This window comes from Phaethon lepturus, unplaced genomic scaffold (assembly GCF_000687285.1).
Source record: "Phaethon lepturus isolate BGI_N335 unplaced genomic scaffold, ASM68728v1 scaffold36243, whole genome shotgun sequence".
Classification (NCBI taxonomy): Eukaryota; Metazoa; Chordata; class Aves; order Phaethontiformes; family Phaethontidae; genus Phaethon; species Phaethon lepturus.
This window is the reverse complement of record NW_010530409.1, coordinates 1-25,656: the sequence shown is the minus strand read 5'-3', so window position 1 is coordinate 25,656 and position 25,656 is coordinate 1. Positions and strand designations below refer to the sequence as shown.

At 44.1% G+C, this 25,656-nt stretch overlaps 2 protein-coding genes across 2 annotated transcripts; one reads left to right on the top strand and one right to left on the bottom strand.

Moving 5' to 3' along the window:
• The first annotated feature begins 2,409 nt into the window (after positions 1-2,409).
• PPP1R14D (protein phosphatase 1, regulatory (inhibitor) subunit 14D) lies at positions 2,410-9,388 on the top strand. The gene is made up of 4 exons (XM_010284263.1): positions 2,410-2,592; positions 6,926-7,021; positions 7,233-7,265; positions 9,320-9,388. The coding sequence occupies exons 1-4, from the start codon at positions 2,410-2,412 to the stop codon at positions 9,386-9,388; spliced, it is 381 nt and encodes a 126-aa protein (XP_010282565.1).
• A 5,181-nt stretch (positions 9,389-14,569) lies between these two features.
• On the bottom strand, positions 14,570-25,653 carry ZFYVE19 (zinc finger, FYVE domain containing 19). Its single transcript, XM_010284261.1, has 11 exons — positions 25,600-25,653; positions 24,920-25,041; positions 23,061-23,114; positions 22,370-22,530; positions 21,252-21,397; positions 20,235-20,349; positions 19,443-19,652; positions 18,856-18,935; positions 18,021-18,131; positions 16,481-16,623; positions 14,570-15,096 (listed from the first exon to the last, which is right to left on the bottom strand). The coding sequence occupies exons 1-11, from the start codon at positions 25,651-25,653 to the stop codon at positions 15,030-15,032; spliced, it is 1,263 nt and encodes a 420-aa protein (XP_010282563.1). The 3' UTR covers positions 14,570-15,029.
• Positions 25,654-25,656: the final 3 nt, after the last annotated feature.

Genomic DNA, 25,656 nt, shown 5'->3' with positions numbered 1-25,656 from the left:
TCCAGATCCTGTGCTTCATAAATTCAACTATGTTGGCAGAAGATTAACAAGGCAAACAGCATCATCTATGTACAGCTGAACTGGCTCAATGGAGAGCAGCAGAGTCAGCACAGGGGATGGAGGAAGGGGGCAACTTCCCTGCTAGCCCTTCAGCTGCTGCAAATTTTTGGACTACTCAGGGGTGCCAGGTAACTTCTCTTACAAGTCTGGTCCTTTTTCTGTGGTCTTAATGCCAGCCAGTCTGGAGTTCGTTGGGACCGAGGAAAATCTAGGTTGTTCTCCCCTGTTAAAAAATGTCAGTCCTTGAAGAGCAAAATGGAGCACTTCTATTTGGAGATGGGAACTTGACACCTGGCAGCGTGTATCCTTTGGTCCAGAGTTACCTTGTGAAAACCTGCCCATGTTGGGCCAGCATATTAACCTTTGAAAAGTCAATAGTTGTAAAAATATTACAGGATGTTCAATGGGTTTTGCAAGGTTTCTAACAGTTAAGGATCTCTGAAGAATCTGCACTCCCTGAGTATGCCCTTAGCCTCTCACAAGATGGATTTTTCTGGGAAATTTTGGTCTAAATAAAGACAGTTTTAGGAGTGAAGTTAGAGGGGGGATACAGCCAAGCAGTGAGGAAAAATGGGTAAAGTTGCTTAAATTGAATAGCCGACAGCTGTCTTCTGAACAGAAATTTTAGTCTGTCTGAAAAGCAGAGGAGATGATACCAGTTTCAGGTATACTTTAATATTTCATCTCTCACTGATGTGTATGCAAGTTTCAGGATCAGCATTTTGTGGAATTTTCCATCAGAAAAGGCAGATTTGTATGCTCAAATTCAGGATGAAAAGAAGGGCTGGAATGGCCCTGACCATTTTTCTATCACCCTGTGTACAAGATGTTTCTGGCTGGCTGTACCATGATCCCTCTGGGCACAGGAATGTGGCTTTGGCAGGGCGACTGGGTATGGCTTCCAGGAGACCAGCCCCCCTGCAGACTGTGCCACACTGCCCAGCAGCAGCTGTCGGTGGGAGAAGGGTTGGTCGCTTTTCCTTTGGTTTAACTAGCTCTTGGTCTCCAAACTGGGAGTGCCTTGGGGCAGCAAAGACTTACTTGCTTTTCCCACATAAGTCACGAGACTGGGGGTTGTTGGGTCTGCTTCATAATGGAGGGTCTCAGCTGGTTTGTCCATTCGAAAGGGCAGCTCCCTGGGCAGGTCACCGGAGGGCTCTGGGAACAGATGAATAAAGAGGTGTGAACAGCATGTGGAAGGAATGCAGGTGTCCCAGTGCCCTGGCAGCCCCAAAAAACCACCCAGCCTGATGTCTGTTCCTCTGAACAGCGCTGCTCACACGTATCCTAAACTGGCATAGGGCAACAGTGCTGCAGACCTTTAACCTGTCTTCCAGTAAGAAAGAGATTGTAAACCAAGCATTTATAATACATAGTATGATAGCAGTTTATGATGCTTCAGCACGTGAACCTGTTTACCGTGAATACTTTTCTGTGGGAAAGAGGTGGTGCTATATCCCTAGACAGGCCTTCCCCTGCAGTGTCATTGCATCAAGTACTGTACTTTTTTTTTTAATAAAAGCACAGATATTTTGTCTTATCTCAGAAGCACCTTGCTCAAATGATCTCAAGTTCAGGCCGCTGGGATTTCTACAGAAGCTTTTGAGTAAGCTGGAATAAACTTGCAGATTGTAGAACAATGTAAAATGGGACTGTTGAGTCCAAGTTTGGCTTGCAGTGTCACTGACCTAGTATTCCCACCCTTGTAAAATAGTGGATGTGGCCACCTGACTCCATACTGCTTCTCCTTATCCGTGCCAAGTCCAGTGTTTTAGCTGGAAAATGCCACATATGCCATTTCAATGGGAGCTAAACCCTGTAGCTGCAGGGAAAATAGTTTACAGAGGCTCGTGGAGCTTGAACATGGCAGGATTCAATGAGTTGTGTACAGATCAGCTCTCTGGAATTGCACATGCACCAAAGTTACGCCTGTAGGAAAACAGTCATTTAAAACCTCCTTCTTCCCCACCTCTTGGAGCTGACTTGCATTAAATATTAACAGACTCGGTTCATCAATTCCCTGGTTCACTTGGCTTCTTTTAACAACAGATGTTATTACAACAACTCCTCTGCCTGCCTCCCTGCTCCTGTCAGCACGGCAGATGGTGAAACCCAAGGATCTGCTGCTGTAACTCTGCCCGCGGAGCCTGGCTGCTGCCCTGGCCGCGCAGTCTCCCCTGCCTCTCTCGCTGGGACCACCGATGCTGCCCACCTTCGGCGTCTGCGAGTAGCTTGTGCTGTGAGCTGCTACTTGCAGAGAGGTGTTGGTTAAAGGAGACGGAGAAAAGGAGTAAGGGAGCCCGCGAGAAGGTGAGCTCCTGCTGTCAGAGGAGGAGGAAGCAGTTGAGCATGGCCAGTGACTCCAGCACGCTGCCCCGGGTGACTTTCCAGATGCCAGAGAAACCTGGTGAGGAATCGGCACACAGGAAACTGGGCAAGTTAACCCTAAAGTACAACCGCAAAGACCTACAGCGCTGGCTAGACCTGGAGGAATGGATCAACGCCCAGCTGCAGGAGCTGTACCAATGCCGGGTGAGTAGCTGGGCCAAACCAGCCCCTCACTCGTCAGGGGAATGGGATTACAGAGGCCCTGTGTGCTGCAACAGAAGTTTGCTTGCTCTGCCTTACCGCAAATAGCTTCTCATCTTCAGTCTTCATTAGGTATCTAATTGCCACCTGCTACAGCACTCTCTGACTGGTGTGTCTGCAGTCAGAGAAGCTTGCAGAGATACAGTCCAACTAGGTTTAAAGTCTTGCACCTATGGGCGAGGGGCAGCTATTGCTCAGTGCGAGTAGCAGAACTTGGAGAGATGTGCAAGCCCGGAATGCGTCTTGTTGCTGAGCTCCATGGGGTGAGTGGTTTTGCTGCAAACAGTATCCAAGCTAGCTGAGTTAGAGTTTATCAGTGCATCCTTGCTCCTGTTGGTCACAACAGTGTAGCTGTAGTTGCTGTTTGAACAAGATGCTCCAGATAACGCTGTATCTGTAGCTGCAGAGTCTGGACACACTACTGGCAGCAGGGGAAGAAAGAGGAAAAAAAAATACATGCTTAAATGATGAGTGTGGAGATCTTACGCCTTCATCTTCACAAATGCCCAGAGTGGTCTTCCTTGCCTGATATTCCCTTTGCAGCAGGAACGGTTGCTCCTAAATTCTTCCCACCTATCTGAGAGCTGTCCCACTAAGAAAGATCCCGGAGTGCCTAGGTCCAGGGCCCGAATGGTATCAGATTTTACTCGAACTGTTGCAGGGTATGTGACATTTTTTCTTCAGGGTGGTGTGATATTTAAGTTAGTCAAGTTCCAGCAGTGTCTGGGTACACTGAAATTTTAACCTGGTAGTATCGCTTCTATTCATATTTTGTGCTTAGATGGATGGCAATTACACTGGGAGTTTTCAGAAAGGATCATGCTTTTCCATGTTTGAGAATTCCTTTGGAGTGTGGTACAGGAAAAGGTGAAAGGATTTGCCTACATCATACATCATGGTTTTAAACCTATTTAAATAGCTTGACTAAGGGTTTTGCTTTTATCTGTAGGGCAATGGCTGATGCAGTAAGACAACATAGCTTTCTTGACTCACAACCCAGTACAACTTCAACAGAAGACATACATGGGTTTAATAAATTGTGTAAAACCGCTTATTCATGTCCTAGATGGGGATGGACTAAATGAACTGTCAAGCCCATTCTGCCCTGTTTGCTGTACTTGCACCCCAGCACAGTGTTAAGTACATTTTTGAGATACCAGGAAGACCGAGCTGATGACTGCTTAGAATCTCCCTCTCTGAGCATCAGCAGTCTCAAATTGCAGTCAGTGGTGGAAGTGGACATGTCAGAACAGCCCAGGAAAGGATATTTTTGTGCTATATGCCATGGTGGTACAGAGAAGCTTTTGTCTGCCCTGGGAGAGGTCTGAGCTGTTTTTCTGGGCCCAAGAGCCGTAGAAGGATGTCGGCTCCACAGCTGAAGAGCCAAACTTCAGGAACTGTCTCAGGCTGTCTTTATTATTGTTGTTGCAGTTGTTGTTGCTTATTATTATCATCATCATCATTATAATAATAATTTTCTGGGTGACTGTTTCCTATTTGATACTTGTGGGAATGTACCAGGTTCTTATCCCATGTTGGGAGACAAAAAATAGTTAATATCCATTTTAATTTATGCCATATGCAAAGAACATGCAGTAGAAAACAAGTATGGAGAAAAAGGTCCTTCCTTCTGTTGCAAATGCGTGGTTCCTCTGAAAAGGAGTATGTTATTGCTCCTGTTCTGTTAATTAACATTTTTAGACTTCTCAAACAATTTTATAGCTTGTTTAGTAAAAATGACAAAGGATAAAAGCTAATAATCTCTTTTGACATTTGACTGAATTCTGAATTTCCAGTTGTTGATAAAATTATAATAATAAATTCTCATCTGTATGTTAGGTCTCTTAATGCATCATGAAACATTACATAGTGTACATAGGAGCAGATGCTATCACTGGACCTAGTCAGATAGGCAAAATTCAGGATGTCTGCGAAGTGCTGGAGTGGTGGTCCTGGTGAGTGAAGGCTGTTCAAAAGAACAGCGGCAGCGGTAGTGTTGCTTGCCAGCCATGCCTGCACTGGCATTTAAAGGACTGTTCCTGGGGCTGGTAGATCAGTTCAGAGAATACTTAGCTTGACTGTTGAGATTTGCCAGAGATAAGCAAGGAGAATGGCTGCTGCTTTCAGTAACAGAACATCTTGCCCTTTGGGGAATTATTGCACTTTTAAAGAGAACGTTTGGGGGGGTTTTTTGAGATGGACAAGAAGCACTTGGTAGCACCAGTAGCATGATACAAGATGAGGCTCCCTGGGTGCTACTCTTACTTGCCCAAGCCTACAGATATACACTTGTAAAGGTGTCAGGAAAACAAGTCAGGTCACATTATCGCTCTGGTTTTCTGAGAATTAGGAGCTGTTTGCTGTCATCACAGTAGCTGCCCAAAGGGGATACTTTTTCCCCACTACAAAATGCCAGCAAGCACAAATGAGAAATCCAGCCATGCCCTTACAAGAACAGATTGCCAGTGGATTGCCTTTGCTAGCACCTCTCCAGCACAACAGGTTTCCCAACTTCCTGGTGTATTTGGGCCAACCTAAGAGATTTGCTGCTAGGAACTATATAACATGATGCTGTGCCAGGCCAAAGACTATTAATAGGGTACAACAGGAGGTTACATAGGATCTTTTCAAATAAATATATGTGCCACAGTGTCCTGAGGTTAAACCAAGACACACAGTAAATTACTTGTAATCACCCAGGTGTCCAGCAGGTCCTCCTGCTCTCCGTTGTGCATTGTGGCCAGACTATTTAGTTAGCCCTGCTAGTCTGGGCTTCCTTGGATCCATCAACTTCCATTACATTGTGAAAGCTTCTTCCTTTGCTCCACCTGCCCTTGGCAGTGCAGTGTTCCTCAGTGTCTTTCAGAAACCTGTGTGACAGAGTCAGAATAAACAGCATTGCAGATTCAAATGCCAGCAAGGTTAGTTCAAACTTCGCCTCCTGATACAGATAATCTGAATGCTCTGCTATTTACTGTCATGAGGCTTTTTGCAACAAAACTAAGACTCGGGAGACAATTTTGATTTTCAAGATGACTCCCTGCACGTGGAAGCCAGAACACCAACCATACTAGAACCAGAAAGCCATAGGGAATTCCTACCCTGTCTCACCCTCCTGGTCTATTTAGCCTCTTAGCCAGAGGTGAAGTCAGGCTGGATCAACACCTGTGGGCTAAACAGTCACATGAAAACTATTACTTTTAAGAAGAAATGTTGTGTGGCTCACAGTACAAATACATTTAACTGTTTTATTACTTATTGTTAAGTCAGCTGCATAACAAAGCTGAACACAGGTTTTCTACTTCCTTTCTGGCTTAGTATCAGAGACTGCTCAGAACAAGTTTCTTTTTTTCTGTTAAGTATTGCCTTTATTGTTTAATGTTTTACATACACATCCATAAATACTACCCAGCAGTCAGGTACTGTGCTGTTACTCAGTATCCTTATTCTGCTGATTACTGTGTTAAAATATCCCTAGTGTTGTGTTGTCAAAGATTCATTTTGCAAATACATTGGAAACCACACCCTGCTTTCCTTACAGCCTTGTAGAGACATGTGGAGCTAAAATGTGTCTGTGATGAAGTTTACAGATGTTTCCAATTACCATCCCCATGCATTACAAGATTATTACTCAAATCACAAAAGCTTGGGGTCGGGTCTCTCTTACATTAAAGGAAACTATTATATTCCTTGCATGTCTGTTAGAGAAAGCTGGCAAAATATTATTAGACCTTTCAAAAGTGTGTTTTTCTCTCCATTACTGATAAAAGTCATAGTAGAAATACCAACTAGGTGAATGTATTTAGCCTAAAAGCCTGAAATCATCTTGTATTAGTTCTGCCTCTCTAAGATTAAGCCTGCTGGGCTTCTGTTTGGTGAATGCTTGCGCAGTCTGTGTGCTCTGTGGACTGTAGATGAGGATTGTCCCAGGCTGGCTTACATTGCATTGCAGTTCGCAATCACAGCTGAATATTCGTGAATGGGTCTTCCTGTGATGGACCACGATCCCAGAGCAGTGGTATCAAATATTGAGGTGGGAGAAGATGAAGAATGTGTACATCAGGATGTATGGCTGTACCTGATACCACAGAGGGGCTGGAATCTGTGCCCTCTTTATAAGAACCTCCTTATTTTGAAACGATTTATGTCTTGACCTCAACTTTGCAGCATAGTTTTATTGTAACTAGTTCCTTCTCAGATGCTCAGTTCTTCAAAGATGGCCTCTAGAGTTCTTAGAAGTTTAGTTTATTAACTGTGTATTTTTTTTTCTTTTTAGCTAAGAGAGGAAACAGAGGCAGCAGTTCCTGAGCCACAAATTGACCTTGAGGATCTCCTGGAGGTCCCTAATGAAGAACAGAAATTAAGACTACAGGTCAGATAGAAGGACTTGGTGACTTTGAGTTAGGGACTTCCTTCATAAAGAGAAGCAGTGGTATGTGGAGTACGGAATATGTGTATAGTGTTGCATGATGCTTCTCTGTGTCTTAGCCTGTCAAATGTAGTAAGATTATATGCCCTTTTTGTAGGGAGGGGAGAATAGGTTAACTCATAAAATACTAAAATGACTCCTTCTTGGTCTTTAGGAAATCCTCCATGAGTGCTCCAGCCCAACAGAGGTGAGTGAAGCATCATCAATATACATATGTTACACTGTGCTAGAAGAGTATGTCTTTGCTGCTGCTTGGCTGAATAGCCAAGATATTACTGTGCCTAACATCATGCTGCAGATTTGTTTAATTCCCCGTGGGAGGTGTTTGCCACTTTATTATGCTCTGTTAGAAAAATACATGTAAATCTACACGATGAGCTGAAGGCAGAGCAGTGGAGCAAATAAGGAATTATGCTTTACAACCAAAGAAAGTTCATTCCATGTTTTGGACTTCGTAAGCTGACCAGGCTGCGTTGCTATTTGGTCCTCAGTGTAGAAAAGCCATACAGTGATACAGCTCACATAGCCATCTTGCACACTGTTAACGAAATGCATTCTTAGCTGAAACCACTCTAGTGTTATGAGTAACAGGAATATCAGATGGCCCTCAGATTGAATTGGGCAGATAATTGTTGAGCAGTGACCATGAAAGTCAGTTTTCTACGTGTTTTTTTTTTCCCCATGTGAACTTTACAAGTACTGGCTTTGAGTTAGAGAGTTAAAGAAATCCCACAAGCTGTCACAATGTCCAAAGGAGTGGAGCCCAATACTTTGTAGTGTGATGCATGCACCCACACAGCAATTGCCTTCACTGCACTGCATACCTGTGCAAAATGCAGTCCCCCATCACCGTGTCAGTCACATGCATTGCATGTGAACGTTGTGCTTGGCTATCATTCATCGGTCTCCACTTCTTGTCAAGCCTATGTAGCTGTACAGTGATGAACACACAGAAAATGAGATGGATGCATGACTATCATTGAAATTAAACTTGGCTGTAGCAATCAGTACAGATAGTCTCCTAGCAGGTGTTCAGCAGACAAGGCTGGCAATAGGGAATTAGTTTTCAGAGTGTCTGAATTTCAGATCTTAGGCAAGAAACCCACACTCCCAGAGAGAAAACTGAAAAGAGTTTGCTCTACTGATTCATGAGCCATGAAGGTATCTTGTGGACAGCATGGTATTTGCTAACTACAAATAGATATTGCTGCCCCACTGGCAAAAATATGTACTTTCATCCCAGCAATCTTGAATCCAGTCCCCTTGAAAGATCTCAGCAGCCTATTTGCAGAAAGCAGAGGAAACAAACTGGTTTCATCTGAAGGGTCTGACTGAAAATGTATATATGATCCTAGGCATTTCCTTCCAGAGCATGCTGTGGCAGGCAACCTCTGATCACCCAAGTGAGGAAGGTAGGCTACCACACAGCACAAATGGTAACAAGCTGCAATACTTCCAGTGACCTTGCCTAATTACAAGGACATGTAGCTATCCCTTTGGGTGAAGAAAGGCTGCACACTCCTTTATGGTGATGTTACTTGTCATGCAGAGGGTAAAGTTTGCACTAGTCACATTGATTTCTGCTTGGAATAACCAGATGGTCCAGTTTAGTTCATAGTCCTTGGCTGCGTCAGCAACGTAGTCGGGGTTTATCTCCATTAACTGCTCATCTATCTGCTCTGCCTCCTCAACCCCTGCTCCAGGTTATCATTAGTCCTATGTGTGTTTTGCTCCACCTCTTCTCTGCCAGCCACTTCCTTGTGGAATTGGCACAGCTCCAAGATGGTTTGCAATCCACCACATGGAGCTTTACACGTTCAACAAGAGGGACAGCTTGATTTGCCCTAGATTGGGAGGGCAGCAGAAGTGTGCAGGAGGTTATGGTGGCAACAGGAAGCAGTGGAACCTAACAGAGGACAACAGCACCCTGAGTTCATCTCAAGGTGGAAAAAGCAGGTATCTGGGATGAAGAGGGGTAGGCTGGCTCCTGGGTCAAAAGTGAACATGGCTACTCCAGAAGGAGCCAGGGGAAGGGAAGCAGAGAGGCTTTTAGACTGTCCTTGTTCATCAAAAGGTCTCCTTTCCTAAGCTGAAAGATAGGTTTGCTCAATACATGTCAGAATTCTGGTTTCTGCTCAACATGATGGTGAATGTGGGAATAATGCAAGCACCATAGTGTTCTTGGGGCTAGTGAGCACTGGGCTTAACATGACATCCTTCTTCAACCAATTCTCATTGTAGGACTTCATTACAGAATTGCTTAGTCGATTGAAAGGTCTCCGGAGAGTCACCAATCCTCAGAAGAAATGACCTTGCCCACATGGAACACCCAGCTTCAGTCACAAGGAAACATGTGTCATCCCAGGATCAGCAACACCACTTCAGAATATATTTAGGACTTACTGTTATTGAGAAACATCACCAAGTTTGTGAGTTTTGTACCAGTGGTTTAAGTCTCCACTCCTTCCACATCTATGCACACAGCAGGGAGCCACATTGTACAATTTCCTGATTCTTAAAGGGCATGTTAACCTGGGGAACAGGACAAGATGTCCTTCCTTTAGTTTCTTCTAGGAATTTCCATGCTGGCTGAGAAGCACTGAATACAATTCTCAGGAGCTCATCAAGACTTCTTTCCGTCTGTCCACTGCAAGGAAAACAAAGCATTGGTTATCACTCATTCATCAACATGGAAAATCAGTTACCGTTAAGCTGCACCCTGTTTCAGTCTGGCTGGGACCCAGCTGTGATCTCCTGCCTGCTACTGCTGTACCTGAGTCTACAGCATGGCACATACTTCCTAAGTCTTATTAAGCCTCTGTTATTCATGAAGGTTGGACCGAAAAGATACCGTAGAATGGAAGGAAAATGTCTGAGTGCACTTGGTCTACTTAAGGGGAAATTAGTGAAACAGCTGCTAAGGCTAATGGAAGAGAGATGGATTTTCCTTTTTGTGGAATTTAGGACTTAATGATTTAGAAGCGTCTTCTAAAGGAATAAGGTCTGGGAATGATTTTTCTCATCATTTAAAAAGATGTTGGTAAAAAAGCACCTTTTGTATATTAAAACAGAGAAAACAAGCTGCGCACTGCTTGCTTTTTCTCTCTTTTTGGACACTAAAGAAAAACTGAAATGAAAAAATACCTGCTCCCAATTTCCCTGCAGGGAGCATCTCAGAGCAAGTTTTTTGCAGACAGGTAGGTCTCACAAATGAGAAGTGAAGTAGGACACGTCATCTTGCTGCACAAACTCTTCTGGCTACAACTAACATGTGGCTGGAAAAATACAGAGGAAACTACATCCAGCCTCAGCAAGTCAGTAACTTGACACATGTGGCTAGAAAGTAAGACAACAAATGGAGGCTGATTGCTTAAGCAGAGAAGACTCTCATGTTATGTCCTGCCCCTACACTCTCATGAATGCCACTCAAACACAAGAGATGAGTTGCTGAGTAAGATCCAGAGGGGCTCCTATGTACCAGTATGTTCAAGGGTAGCTTTTGAGCACATGGTTTGTCAGGCAGGGACAGAAGGGGCCAATCCTAGAACAAAAGGGACACGCAGGTTCGCTAACAAAGACAAACAAGAACCCTTGGGCTAGACCAATAATATCTTAAATATATTAGTCTTTTCATCTTTATCAGTAACAGGGTGATGACTATTACCTTTTGATTCCCTCCTATTTTCCAGCAGAAGTGTCAGTGAACAAGATGTGGGCTATACACATCTCTCTGAGAGGTCAAAATCCAAGGAGCAGTAACAACTGTGGTGTAAGGGCTTGCTTCTCTTCACATGCTGTTCTTGTATGCGTAAGCCTCCTGGAAATTAGCAAGCTATGCAGCTCATACCTTGTCCTAAGGCTACTCCAAGAGACCCGAAGGCTCATCCACTAGGTTGGAGAAATGGTCTGTCTTTATCAGGTCCACATATATCTATGGTAGCCCTAGGGACATGCCATTTTTGGCTTAGTAAAGGGGCTAATAGGACATACCTGCCCTCCTGAAATCTCTACATTGCCAGTAAAATAACAACAACAAAATTAAATGCAGAGCTGCACTGGCTGTAGATCTGGCATTGCTCATGGATTGACACCTGCTAAGACTCATGTATCACACCCCTTCAGAAATGAGAGCATCACACAGACAAAGAGCTCTGAGCACTGTTAAAAACACAGACTAGGTTCAAACGGAAGTTCAGGTAGGAGATCAAGGTGGACAGACCATGACCCAAGCATCCTAAACTAGAGCTGTAATTAGCTGCAGCACAGTAGTGCATAGGAGTCAAGATTAATTACGTACCCTACCAAGAGGTTTTGTTTTATTTTGCTGAGCTGTGACAGCACAAAGACCTGAGATGTCTCTCCTCTGGCCCAAGAGATAGATAGATTTTTCTCCACCCTGGGCATTGTTCTGTATTCCCTCAGTATGGAGTGATGCAAAGAGAATTTTTCTCTATGCTTGAAGGCAGACATTGATAGAACCCAGGAAGAAGAAGGTTCTTAAAACTCTGCTTGACAGAAGTTGTCCTTGTGCTTATTCTGCAAGTAGCAGAAAAAAAAGAGTAAGCTGCAGCCTCTATGATGTGCAGTTGGTTCTGATATGTAAGGACATCACTCCCACCTGAGAGTACTTCAAATAAGCACGGTGTGATCATGGCGAAGAAATCAAGATGTGGCTAGTGCTAGATGACTTCTCATCTCACTGGTGCAAAAGAAAAAGCAACATAAGGCAATCAGAGCAACTTCTTTTTGTTTAGTTCTTAAAAGTAGTAAATCATACTTGCTTTTATTTACTTTTGGGCTGTTCTCTGCCTAGACCATAAGGATAGATTTTTTTTTTTTTTTTGGTTACAAACAGCTTCGAGTTAACTTTGTTGTTTTTCAGCACCATCACTAGCTTAAGGCTGCAATGTCTGGTACACAGATACTGTGTTAGAATGTTTCTTTAAAAGAACTTTGCCCTCTCAGTTGTACCAGGGTAACTCAGAGTGTATGAAAGTTCATGTGCTTTTTTAACTGGATGTTTATGAAGGTGTATAAAATAACCTTTAATGCAATTTTCCCATAGTTATGATCAGCACTTCCATTGCCTTTAAAAATATTCTGGCTGCTATATTTGGACACATGACCATGTTGTAGCACTTGGGACATACACGCTCATGAACCACAGCAAATGCAAGTTAATCCAGTTTCACTAAGATGAGACCTCTCTGTCAGCTAATCTGGGTTCAAGCTTGTGTTACCATTATTTTGAATTCTTGCTGGGGTGGGGCCTACATTTGATAGTTCACATACAAAACATTGTGAGAAGAAAAGAAAATTTTCTTGTGCCTTCATGGTATGCTGCAAAGACAGAAGCAAAGAAGCCGATTCTCTTTCTTGAAGATAGATACCAAGCTCTTTTCAGTCCTTGAATGGCTATGACTGAAGTTGATCTGGCCTGTAAGGAACCGATTGCTTGCCAGTATCTTTACTCGTTTACCAGCACCTTTGAAAGACAAGGACAGGGAGTAAGCAACACAGCTAAAAGTGCACTGCCCACTTAAAGGTCACACAGCATTCCTATTTCACAATGACGGATGCAGCTAGGCAGTTGACCTAGATACCCCTCCTGCCCCTCTTACATGGAGGTCACTGAGGCAACAGCTACAGTGGGAATGGCTTGCTTTTCGGGGGAAAGTGATTGGCCTGGCACTAAAATGGCCAATTACATGCAGAAAGCTCAGCAGCCACAAAAGTGTCCATTAGTGGTACAGGGAAAGCATCAGCATGTGTGTATATGACTGCAGAGACTCTTCCATGTATGACTAAGTTCTATGTCAGGTATTGGGTTGGGTGCATTTCTGGATTCCTTGGGATGACCCCACAGAAACCAACCTGGGAAACTAAATAAACTGCTTCCAGCTGTAACCTGCTCCTTTTCTACTAATGTGAACTGGGCAGGGCTTACAAGACAGGCTGCCTAACTGCACAAGGATCTCCAGTGTGGTTGTGGCTGATGAAGCATTCAAAATGTTGCAAGTAACACACGAGTTCATAGTAAGATATTTAAAAAAAAAAAAAAAAGCAGCTGTAAAACAAGAATTAAAATGTCTACTAACTGCTTGGAAAGGACACAGACTGAAGCCCAAAGGAGTAGCTCAGTCTGAGAAATAAGAACAGGTTTTCCCTTATTCTCCTGTACATGCAAAACACAAAGGATTTAAGCTAAGATGGAATCGGGCTGTCTTGCTATCAGACTAATATATCCAGGTCAAATAGCATTGAAAATGTGTCATTCCTACAATAATATAAAGCCAGAACAGCATTTTGTTTTCATTTTTAAGACTGCAAGCTCCTCAGGGCAGTAACTCTCTACTTAAATTTCATGCAAATTTTGAGCCTCAGAGCTCATTGTGAGCTCTCGCATCAGAACAACTCAAGCAATTTTCCTATCTGTCTGTCCCTAAGAGATGGTACTGGTGAAGCAAGGACTGCCAGGAGAAAGAACATGCTCAACGAGAGTCAGGTTTTGCCACCCGTTCCTAACAAAGGGTTTTGATGGCAGTGCCAGATATGCTTGCAATTTTCAGTGTATCAACCTGCAGTATTAGCAGTATTACTATTCTACATGTCCAATACAGGTTTCTGTTGAAGGACCTGATACAGTCCAGCATGTTAGCACAAAATCATCTTCAGCAGTCGTCTAATTTATCTGCTGTGCTCCAGCCGGGGTTGCCTGATGTGCAGGCAAACACTGTTTCATCAACTCACCTACAGAGGCAGTGACCTTAAGCACAGGGGCAGGGCAGACAGCCAGGAGCAGCAGTGTCAAACCAGACAGGCAAGATTCATTGGAAACTCCCTGTCAAAGACAAATCCTTGATTTTTTTGCCACTGGAATTTGTCAGCCTTAGAGAGCTGTCTTGGAAGTCACACTATAGTCCTGGGAAGAGCTCATCCTGATGGGATATTAGAGCAAATTTAGCACAAGTTTAGTCAGGTAGTTGAAGCAATTCTGGGTGCTTTGGTCACTGGCAAGTGCCGCTTGCATCTGGATTGTCCACAGGGAGGGATATGAGTGTATTAAACTGAACTTCTTTCATAGCCAGAGCATCACACAGGAAACATCTTTATCTTAGCAGGGGACCAAATAATAAACAGAGCCAAACTCTGCTTTCAGACTAACACACAACTCTTCCAGACTAGCATGCTGCTCTTAGAGACCACACAGAACCTTGGCATAGCCACTGCAGATCACAACGCTGTGCATTAGTAGCATATTACCTTTACAAAGCACCCTTCATTTCAAGTATGTGATCAACACTGCCCATCAAGGCAGAGTAGCCCTGCACCTTTTCCAGCCACACCACAGAAACATTTTTGGTGCCTTCATGATCCTTCATTTCTTTCCCTAAGCCACCTGACACTAGGACTAGGATACCGTTACAAGAGGGCAACACTTTGTAAAGGGCTATATCAGGCATTTCGAGGAGACACTTTAGCCACAGGCCTCTGTAAATAGTTTTTATTATGGTTTGGAAGTTCTCATAACACACGTGATCACAAAGACAGTTTTCTTAGTGGAGAATGCTTTGCTGCCTGTTGAACCAGTGTGTAAGCTGTTAGCAAAAGCAGGAAGTTACTTATCAGCCAGCCAATACTGCCTTAAACACACATCTTTACTGCTACCTGCATTGCCCTACTGTCTGCATTTATAGATGCGTGTCCACCTCCTCACATCAAGTCCTCATTTATCCCCAAGCATGCACAGCAAACCAGCACTTCTCTGGTTGTATTTGTGAGGACAAAGCCATACGCTTTCCACGCCTCTCTCAGATTACAGCACATCCTTTAACTGTCCAAAACATCACCCGTTTCGGCTGCAAATCCAGTTGGACTCTTCCTATCTTGCTGACTCCTCTCTTTTCCTGTTCTCCATCTCCTTTTCTGCCCACAAAGAATGTGATCACTTCTATTTGCAAGGAAGATGATAGCGGGAGGTGTGGTGGTCCTTCAGATCAAACTCATCATGGCCTTCCCTGAGAAGCAAACAAAGTGCAGTCAGAAGTAAATACCCAGGCAGGGAACTCACCCTTAACCACTGCACAAGGTGTCTCCCAGCAGCCTTTAAATAGAAACCTCTCCCAAGGGTTAGCTGTGAGGACCTGACTAGCAGCCACATGGACTGATTACTTAAGATATTTGCTTGTAACAGAAACCTCTGAGGTGCTTTGTGGAAAGGTCTGCTCATCCTTGGCTGCTGGAATGGGAAGTGACAATAGGTCCTTCTATCTCTTCTCCTCTTTGAAAGATTCATGTAACTGGTGGCTCATTTTCAGCACCATGTCTGTGATTCCTAGGCACATTAGCAACCCCTATGACAACAGTCAAAATGATAGTCTGCTCCACAAAACTCTGAAACATAACTGTTGTGGCTAAAATGCAGTGTATTGGCAGTGTTGAGTAAGACACAAGCTTGCATCTGCAGCATGCAACTGATACACTCACTGACCTGCTAGACTGCTGATTCTGCTCTTACTGATGTTTGCTGTCTGATACTTTTGGTTGGTTGGTTTGTTTTTAATCATCTAACATTACCAGTCATATGTTTTCTTACCATTTTCATATGTTCTCCCCCACTTCATTTCCATATCTCTACAAAAACATTTGCAGGAAATGAGAATATACACAAAAGCATCTCTTACTATCCCAACCAGATTCTTAGCATCCTGCTGTCTAAATCCAGCACTGATCTGAGAGCCCAGCCAACTACTCAACACTTTTGAGGCATGAAAAAGAGAAGCCACGCAAGCTGAGAGGAATAGCTTTGTATTCAAAGGAATTAACCCTCCAAATCTGACACATGCAACTTTTTTGTCAAAAATCAAGCTACAGATGTTTAAGAACCAAGACTATAGCTGCTGCAAGGCCTGACTAAGGAAAAAGGGTTCGCCCATAAATATTTCAACAAGGATTTTTTTATATGGTTTAAGACTGAAGAGTCTCAACCTAAGAAAAGCCTCAGGAATTTATACTATCTGATCTCCCTTCTTATGGGAATCCAGCCCAGATCATCCAACAATGTCATTAACAAGCCCTAGGAGTCACTGAACAATGGTCTCGTTTATCCCATCCCACGCAATGCACCACATCAGCTGCTCCAGAGAGCACACAGACAATGTGCCCAAACATGCACTGGAGCAGTACAGACAGAACATTTCCGCCTAGGACCAGTTTAGTCCCTGAAGCCTGAGATAACTACTGATTGCACAAATTATTCCCATAATGACCTGCATTCAGCTCAGATCTGGGTTCCTCAAATCTTTCCTCCTACTGCCTACTTCTCTGCCCAACAGGAAGAACAAAAGCAGCCAAGCTTACCTGTGACCAGCCTCTCAGACTAAGAGGAATTGCAAGACTTACCGAAAACAGCGTTGGCAGTAGAGGTCCCCGTCGCAGCCATGGCAGCGCAAAGTGGCATCTTCGTTGCAGATACAGCACCAGGGTAACTCATCCTCATCACTGTCATCTGCCCTGGCAAGAGCTGTGGGAGTTGTAATCTGGCTCTAATTCACAAAGAAAACAGAGACATAGAATTCAAACCCCAGCAGAGACAATACTGGACTTTCATTGTAATGCATGATGGCCACAATGACATGTCACATGGTCCATAGTTCACTCTCTGTTGCTCCTAAGTCTGTGAGATGAACTGGCCCAGAGCCCAAGGAGAGGATCCATATGTATCTAGACTGTTAAATAAAAACCCAAGGTACTCCCTACCATTTGTTCATGAATCTATGTTGCTCAGAGGGTAAACAGATATGCACCCTCATTTAGTGTCTCCAGCAATATACAGTAAGATTGTCCATACTGTGTTAAGGGCATGAATCCCAGATCTTCTGGCAGGCACCACAGCAATACCAAGTGACTGACAATCCCTGCTGCAAAAGTAAGGGATCAAGCAGTTTTGCTGAAAGCAGTTATGTGGGAAGGGAAAGCAGTGGGGAGGTGGGGGTGGCTGTTACAGAAAGAAAACTGGGGGACAAAGGAAGCGATTTGCCAAAAGGCCCCTACTACTGATTTGTACCTGAGATTGGGTAGAAAAGATCTTCTGAAATCATAAACTACAATCTATCCATAAGGCCATCTATCTCCTCTTTATGCTTTACAGAGAACTCTTGAACAGCCATACGCATACTAGGACACAGTGCCTGGGCACTGGCAAAGGCAACTTCCTAACACAACAGCAATAAGATGGCACTATCTTTTACATCAGTAATCCCAGAAGCGCAAGGTGGCATACCTATGAGATGGATGTTTTCAATAATGCTTACAATTAAATAATTTCTTCCACTGGGGACAGGCCTGTCAGGTGTCTGTGACTCACAAGTCCATTTAATTCTTGCAATATACATTAGAGAAGGTGTATGTATTTCCATAATAGGCTGGAATCCATTCTGAGCACAGGCTATCTTGTTACTAATTCCTGCCTCTGACGTTATATGAGAACACAGACAGGCGATTACTATCTAGAGGTTCTATGCTGCACATGCTGAAAGCACTGGCAAACCTCCCACTTACCCTGGTTCAGGCTGTATGGTACTAGACTGTGGCCTTCTTGGTCTAATTATATTGGTGAGTTAAATATCCCTTCTCTAATATTCATCTTGCAAGGTCTATGCTGACTTCTCTGGGTTTAGAAGACACCATCCCATTCAGCAGAAAGCCACCCTGAAAGGAATTGTATTCCAGGCAGCAATTCCTTTTCAAAGTACAAGGATGACTCACAGCTGTGCTCAGGCTGGTCAGCCTTCAGAAGCCACTTGGCTTGTCTGCTCTGGAGAAGCTGGTTGTTTTTTTTTTTTTCCCCTGCATCAAGTGTAGGATACAGCAAACTTTTGCTGCAGAACTGTACTCTCCTGGGAGTCTGGAACATACTTCAAGAGATCCTTACCTCACTGACCTTTTGCTTTACTTTCTTACGCAGGTTCTGTTGCGAGGGTCCTGGCTGGGTTGTCTGATCTGGAGGGATGTTGAATCCACTTGCTTCATCCAGCGCAGCTTCTTCTGTAAGCTGGTAACAAACAGAAAGCAAGAAGCCTCTTGTTTCAAACACAGTTGGGAGCCTCATTCTAGGCTCTAAACCTCCCGCCTTCCTCCTTGCTCTCATGCAGTAACAGGAGATAACAGATCTGACTACATCTGGTGTTATCCAGACAGATGTGAGCTTGCTCTGTCTGCACTCTGAACACTGTGTGTACATTGTGAACAGCCAGTGTAACAGCAGGGGCCTTCAGCTAACACACTCTGCTTTGCAGTGCAGGTATCAGCAGACCCTCAATATCATGCTAATCACACGTGTGTGGTCTGTAATCAGGCAGAAACTTAAGCACAGAAAGCTCGTCTCTGCCTGCAAGACAATTCATAGACATTTTAGAGAGAAATGTAGGCATAAGCTGCACTAAACAGCACACATCTCATCATCCATGTTCTAGTTGGGTGGTGGAAAAGATGAAACAAGAAGTAAGGAAGTACCGGCAGAGTGGGGTTGGAGAGGAGAGATATACCACAAGAGACACTAAGCATGATGGAGAAAGACAATCTGACAGACTAGACGTACTGTCAAATGGCCTGTAGTGGACCGGCCCATGGGACCTAGCGCTGGAAAAGCACTAGGAGGGGAAGGAATGAAACTCTGCCCAGGAACAGAAACACATCCTTTGTGCACTCACCAGGTAACCTACACACTGGGAATAATTGAGAGGAAGATAAACAAGGCCACAGCTGCTACTTCTGACCTGTTTTAGCACTCTGCGAATGGCTTCCTCCTCAGCCACTTCCTCATCACTGTCAGGGAGTTTGTAGGTTTCCAGTGTCACTGCAGGAGTAAGAGACAAGAGACTGCAACCCACACCTGCCTCAAACCTTGTGCCCACTTAAAATGCTAGAGACAGTCCTTTGTGGCTTGAGCTGGTTTTGGCATTCTAGCCCTGGCACAGACAGATCCTTTTCAGATGGGGACGCCTCAAAAAGGGTGTTACTGTTCATTTTTCATACTAGAAGAGGGAAGGAAAAAATCCCCACCAAAAACAGAGCTTTGATTTCAAAAGCTTTGTTAACTTCACCAGAGCATGCTAGAATTATCTCAAAGAACGATGTGAGACAAAGCCGTCTGACCTTACAGCTCCAGCCTTTACCCGCAATTAAGATCTTTATACTGATTTCGTGATGAAGCAACCTGCACAACTTCACAGACAGAAGCAAATCTCCATCTGTTTCTTGCAGAACAGAGGAATTAAATGGATAAATGCCTCTCAGAAAAGAAATTACTCTGTCACAGGAAATTGGTTCCTCTCTTGGCACTGTATTCTTGTCTGCTACCCACCTTTCTCTGGGTCCTCGCCTCTGAGCGCTGCCAGTCTCTTGGCAACTTGTAGAATCTTTTCCTGCCTAGTGTTCTCTTCCCGCAGCTCAGCAGCCGCTTCTGCCAGAAGTTTATTCTTCTCTTCCTCTAGCTGTTTTGGGTCCAGATTTGCAGGGCAAACACTATCGTCACTTTCCTGATTGAGATCATTCAAACTTCGGCTACCAACAGCTGCAAACAGACACACACAACATGCTGGTGACTCAGCAGCAATGTCTCTTGGGTACAGACAATGTGACTAAAGCAATGGTATGAAAGCAGCTTGCTGCTCTCCATTAATCTGGGTAATAATAGGAGAAGGCATGCCGCAGTAGGATGCACACTGTACATGAAGAGAAGAAAGTGAGCTAATCTGTGTTTTATAGTGAGAGATTTTTATAGTGAGATTACAGAGAAAGCACCACAACTAGGAAGATAATGGTATCCCAGATTCTGATGTTTTGTAACAGAACACAGGTGTGTTAGGAGTATCAACAGCTTCTCCCCCAGGAAGGGTCACCTTAGAGAAACAGAGAGGAGCAATCTGAATAATACAACCCTGAGAAAAAGGAACCATCTCCAAGCAAAGACAGTGAGACCCAGTATGAAGCCAGATTGCTGCTTTTGGTCAATTTGGGAGTCATGAGGGGGAGATAAGGACAAAACTGGACAGCCAGCTCACCTGTAAGCTAGATAGGGAGGTGCATATTCCCTTCTCACTATAGCATGTATATTATTAGATAGAAACAACTCTTTGGAAGCCAAAATAGATACCTTGAGGCTGGACTCTTGGTCTGTAATGCTCATCAATGGCAACTTCCTCAGACAGTTGAGTTAACAGGTCATCTGTCTGCTGGACCAGACTTCTGGTATCAGGAGGTTGGTGTACCTAAGAAACAAGGAGGGCATGGGAAAAGGCAAATGAAAGGAAAAGTGTCATACTCAATCAAAGGAAAAGATTGGTAACCAAGATCACCCTAGGTGGGAGCAGCATAAAAAGATGCATCCCCTGATCTTGAGAGTTTCAGCTTACAGTTATTTGCTATAAGACTTTCAGGGCTTCATTCTCAGAGATGCTGAATGTGTACACCTCTAAAAGCAGTCACACAAACAAGGCAAGTGCTGCTGAATGTATAGGAGTAGATGCTGCTGGGTCTCAACCCCAGCTCTGCCACTACCTCCAACGCAAAAAAAGTGCTATTCTCAACAGTGCCAGCCAGCAGCCCCACTGAGGCCTATAACAGCTGGGTGTGCAGCACTGTTGAAAAAGGAGCACAAAGAAACAATTTCTTGGGGACAAGATCATTCATATGGGCTTTGAAGGCATATATCCAATTCATTTCTCTGCAATCCCAGACTAACAACTCAGTGCTTCGATTTCTGAAATAATTAATAGGATTTTGCCCGGCCGGGAGGCAGTAACAACTACAAGACACAATTACAAGGTAAGGCTGATAAGCCCCAAACACAGACAAGCAGCTCTGAAAAAGTATCAGACCACTTAGGTATACCAATGGGTTGAGAGGAAAAAAACTTAGCATCTCTTGCTAAAAAAACCCACGTGAACTACATTTGGCATAAAGGAACATACTGCATTCAGATTGAAGCAGCGAACTGGTAAAGGCTGGCCATTTGCTTGTGGAGCAATGACACAAAGAGGAAATGGAAATTTCTGAAGAGAGCCACCTAGACACAAAAAAGCCGAAGAAGCAAGAACAGCTAACATGTTGGGACACCAGTTACTGTGTCAGCTCAGAAGATATTGCTGGCCAAGGAGCTGAGGGAGCTTACAGGTCTAGAAGCCTGTGAAGGAGGGTCTCTCCCCTGCAGGACAGCCAACCGGTCCTCCATTTCCTGTGTGGATGGAACAGGTCCCCGGCCATCCTCCTTCAGGGCAGCCAGTCTAGCTTCAATCTCAGCCTGAGTAGGGATGGACTCTGCAATTCAGAATAAGCCACGGGAGGGGGTTACTCTATCACTGGAAACAAAAGGCTTCAATATTTTTTTTTTCCTTAACATTGTATTTCTTTCTGGAATCAGACTCTGAATACCTGAGCAAAAAAATCCCTCAACCCCTGGCGTGAATGAGGGGTCATACTGCAGTGACAAGGAGACTAACTGCCATCCTTTTCTTCCAAGTCCTTGCCTCCTTCACAGTTTATCTCCTAGCCATAAGGCGAGTATTAGAGTAATGTCATTCGGCAATCAGCTGACTCGGGATATTAGGGACAGGCAGAGAAATAAGTGTCATTTAGACAGTACAGTCCATTGCTCCGACATCCCTTAATGTAATTCTAGGCATATCAGACTGAAACCCTCCCCCACCACATAAACAGGTAACCACTTTGCAGAGTGTTCTTTCCCTTTGAGAGACCACATACAATTTTTTTAATAGTTTATTCTCCCACAGGCACCACAAGGCTGTCCCAGAACCTGACAGCTGTAACTGGTGTCTCTTTTTCTCCTCTGTGAGGCAGTGCTGGCCAGAAGATAATCCCACAGAGCCTGGCACTGCTGTTGCTCAGGAAAATTACCCACAGGAAACCTTCTGCAAATTAGTTTGGCCAAAGACTCTCATTTCATTCTGTTCCTATTGGACTTGACAGAGACTTTTACCCCAAACAATGGAAAATGAGAAAGTGATTTTACAAGTATGATACTGCCCCAACACTGAGAAGCAGTTTCAAGAAACCCCAAGAAGCAAAAAGAAAGTGGAACATTAATCTAAAATCATTGTAGAACCTGGCCACTGTGGCAGCAGGAGGTGGAAGCTCTGTCCAGTTTTAACCCTTCTATTTTCTAAAAAGGGAGGCTCTGAAAGTCCAGCACTTCCCTCTCCCTCCAGGTTCCACGTTTCCCAAGTAGCTGTGTTCCCACCCAAGGTATTACCGGTATCCTCCACAACTCACTCGGTTTCCTTTCCTCTCTGAGCCTCTCCAGCCTCTCTGCAATAGCTCTATCTTCTTTTGAGAGCCCCTGGTATCTCGAGCCTGTTTGACCTAGGGGTTTTGCAGCTGCCTGCTGTTGTTCTTTCATCTGGTTTTGCTTAGCCTCAAAAGCTGCTACACGCCTGTGACAAGGATGGAAAAAAGACATGACAATTGAAAACAGGGGTTTAAACCCTGAGATATGAAAACATCCTCTGTGAACCCAACAGGCTATTTGAAGAACGTCAGTGTAGAACAGAACAGAAACCAGTCGCTCCTGTACCACGCTCTCCCATATTGGTACAATGAGGTACTCCCAAGAGTAAGGAAAACCTTAGCTCACAGAAGCAGTACCCCTGGCACCATTTCCAAGGAGACAAGGAACACTTCACCACCAGGTTCCTGTTTCTAAGCCAACGCAGATCAGTCATGATAAAGGTTGGCAGGTGGCTGTTCAGGAGTCTATTCAAAAAAGCACACCATCCCCATCCCCCCAAGCAAACAAATGAAAAATCCAAACAAAACAAAATTCCCATCCTTAATTTAATTCTGAACAAGCAAATATCCACATCACAACCCCCACTTTTGCTCGTATCTATAGGGGAAGAGGAGTGAGGGCCTAAAAGGCTACCCTGTGGCAGAAACAACAGTCCGACTGGCAAGTGCAACTCACTTTTTGTAGTTTTCTGGTGGTGACCATTTTGCTGAACTGCTTTGAGATCCCTCCCTGGAAGACAAAAAGAACTACCTCTGTGAACTCAAGACACTGGCAATGCTTCAATCACCTACTCTCTCAACTCAAGAGGAAACAGTATACGTTTCTCAACCTCCTGGTACAGCCCCTTTCATAACCTCATTAATATGGAGGGCGATCAGCTTATGGAAGGGATTAAGATGACATAGCTGCCTGGGACAGCAGGGGACTTCATTTCTAGTCCTTTGCTCCAGTTGTTTTGCATCTGGATAAAATGTGATTTAATATGGTCACCAGTGATCCAAAGGAGGAGGGGCTGAAATACACTTGCCTCCCACAGCCTGCACCTCCCAGTTCAGAGAGCAGATAGAGAGTAGTTAGGTAAGGCTCCCGGTATAATTAGCTTCCGTGCAGCAGAACACTCTGAAAGGAGCTGTGGCATGCAACAAACAGAATTATATAATGCACAAGCTAAACAAAATGTTACAAAAATTATTATATAACCACCAGTATCATAACAACATCTTCCCAGCACACTTAAACACTGTACACCACAAACATATCTTGTGTAACAATGTTCTACTTTGCTGTATTCAGGTTGAGCTGCTCAACTACACACGTAGGTAAGGTAGCTAGCATATTTTATTCATTCTTAGCAGTCACAGCTACAAACACATCCACGCTGCCTGTATAGTTAATGAATGAATGCAACATTGTTGGACAGCTTTCCAGTCCTAAGGTTTCAGTTCTGAAAGCTATTTGCATGAAGAACATCAATACACACAGTTTACAGAGCTGCAGCCTATGTGTATTATCTACCTGCTATCCAGTCAGGGAGGATTTTTTTCTGCTTTTACGCTGTAGTACTGATATTAAACAGATGAGAAAAAAACCCTGAAAGAAACACAGGGAAAGGCTGCCCTGCTTTCTTAATGGCTTTGGAGTTGTAAAGGGAAATAAAAATTTCAAAACTGAAAGACTGACTACTGTATTTTCCCCATCAATAGCTCACAGTTTTCGCGAGCCAGTGCTTCTGAAATGAAGACCTCCTCTAATGAGAGGCTCTTCTCCTTTAGACACCTGCAGGGACAGAAAATTCCTCACTCACTGGTGAAAATTCTTTGCTGTAAGAGTGAAGTGGGGAAGAGAGGTAAGAGCAATGCAAGAGAAGGAAGAGAACACAGAAGAATTGGTTGAGAGAGGGGTTCTGGTGTACACTTGTGCTATTATGTTACTTGTTCATGTGTATAAGCCTTACTGCTACTGAATTACTTTTTTTTTTGTTTTCAACAGGCAATCTACAGGCTATGTTTGCAAATTTTTTTTTTCTTTTAAAAGCAACCAATTTTATGCTACAAAATTTTAAGTCTTCAGGCTACACATAGCAACAACAAAGATTTGCATCACTGTTTGTGATAGTAATAACACTTTGAACATCTTACTGGCAGGCCGATCAACTACTATACATCTGAAAAGACTGCCAGTGCTTTCAAAGAGGTGTAGATTTCTAGGCAAAAACACAAGTGGGGATTAACCTTGACTCCTCTAGCTAAGATATCCACAGGCATCCACCCATGAAGATTTAAAATTGTATCTTTCAGACTACTCTGACACCTCTGAGTAGTCTCACAAATCCCAATTCCTACCCTTGGACTGCACAGCTCATGTAACAGCAGTTCAGTAATGGCCTGGCTTGAAACTCCAAGGTACAGGCTATATGCACGCACAAGTGCAAGGCACAGCACTTACCCAGAAATTTGCAACACAACATTGGGATGCAAAATGAAAAAAAAAACAGCAGGACACTGTCTTCGGGTGAAGAAACACTCCCATCTTACCCAGTTAGTTTTTCATGACACTGCTTGCACACCTTCTGCTGAGTGCTTCCACAGCGGGGAACAACAGCACTGAAGTTAAGACAGCCTGAGCAGAATGACCGTCCGCAGTTCTTGCACCCACACTGTGGAGATACAAGAGAGGGACAGGACAGGGCTTCATCACCTAGTCACCATACACACCCCATTGCTCTGGCTGGCTGTATGCAGGAGCGATGCCCATGCCAAGGTGCACTGAAAATACCACTGCAGGTAATGCTGGTTTTGGAAGAGAAATGTATCATTATCTGCTGCTGAAGATAGGGACACTCTTGAGAGCCTTTGAGCACCAGCGCATAACTCCTGCTGGAAGCTGAGTCACCATTTCATCCCATAGTATAATAAAGTGCATATACAAGGAAATCTTTGAGACAATGACCGTATATTGGATTAGAAGAATGACATCTAATGACGATTTTTTTCCTTTTTTTTTTTTTTCCTCGTGATCACACTTATTTAAAGACATATTGAAGCTAGGCACCACGAGAGCTCAGTAAGCAAGCAAGGCCAGCAATGCTACAATGCCGGTCGGGAAGCGTGCCTCGGCACCAGGCGAGGCAGTTTCCCGGTTCCGTTCTCAGACTCTCGCACTGAGGGGGAGGCACCCGCGGGACCGGCCGCTCCTGAACCTCAGCCGGACTTGCCTCTTTCTTGAAGACAGAGAACTTGGACGCGCACCCATAGCACCGGCTATCCATGGC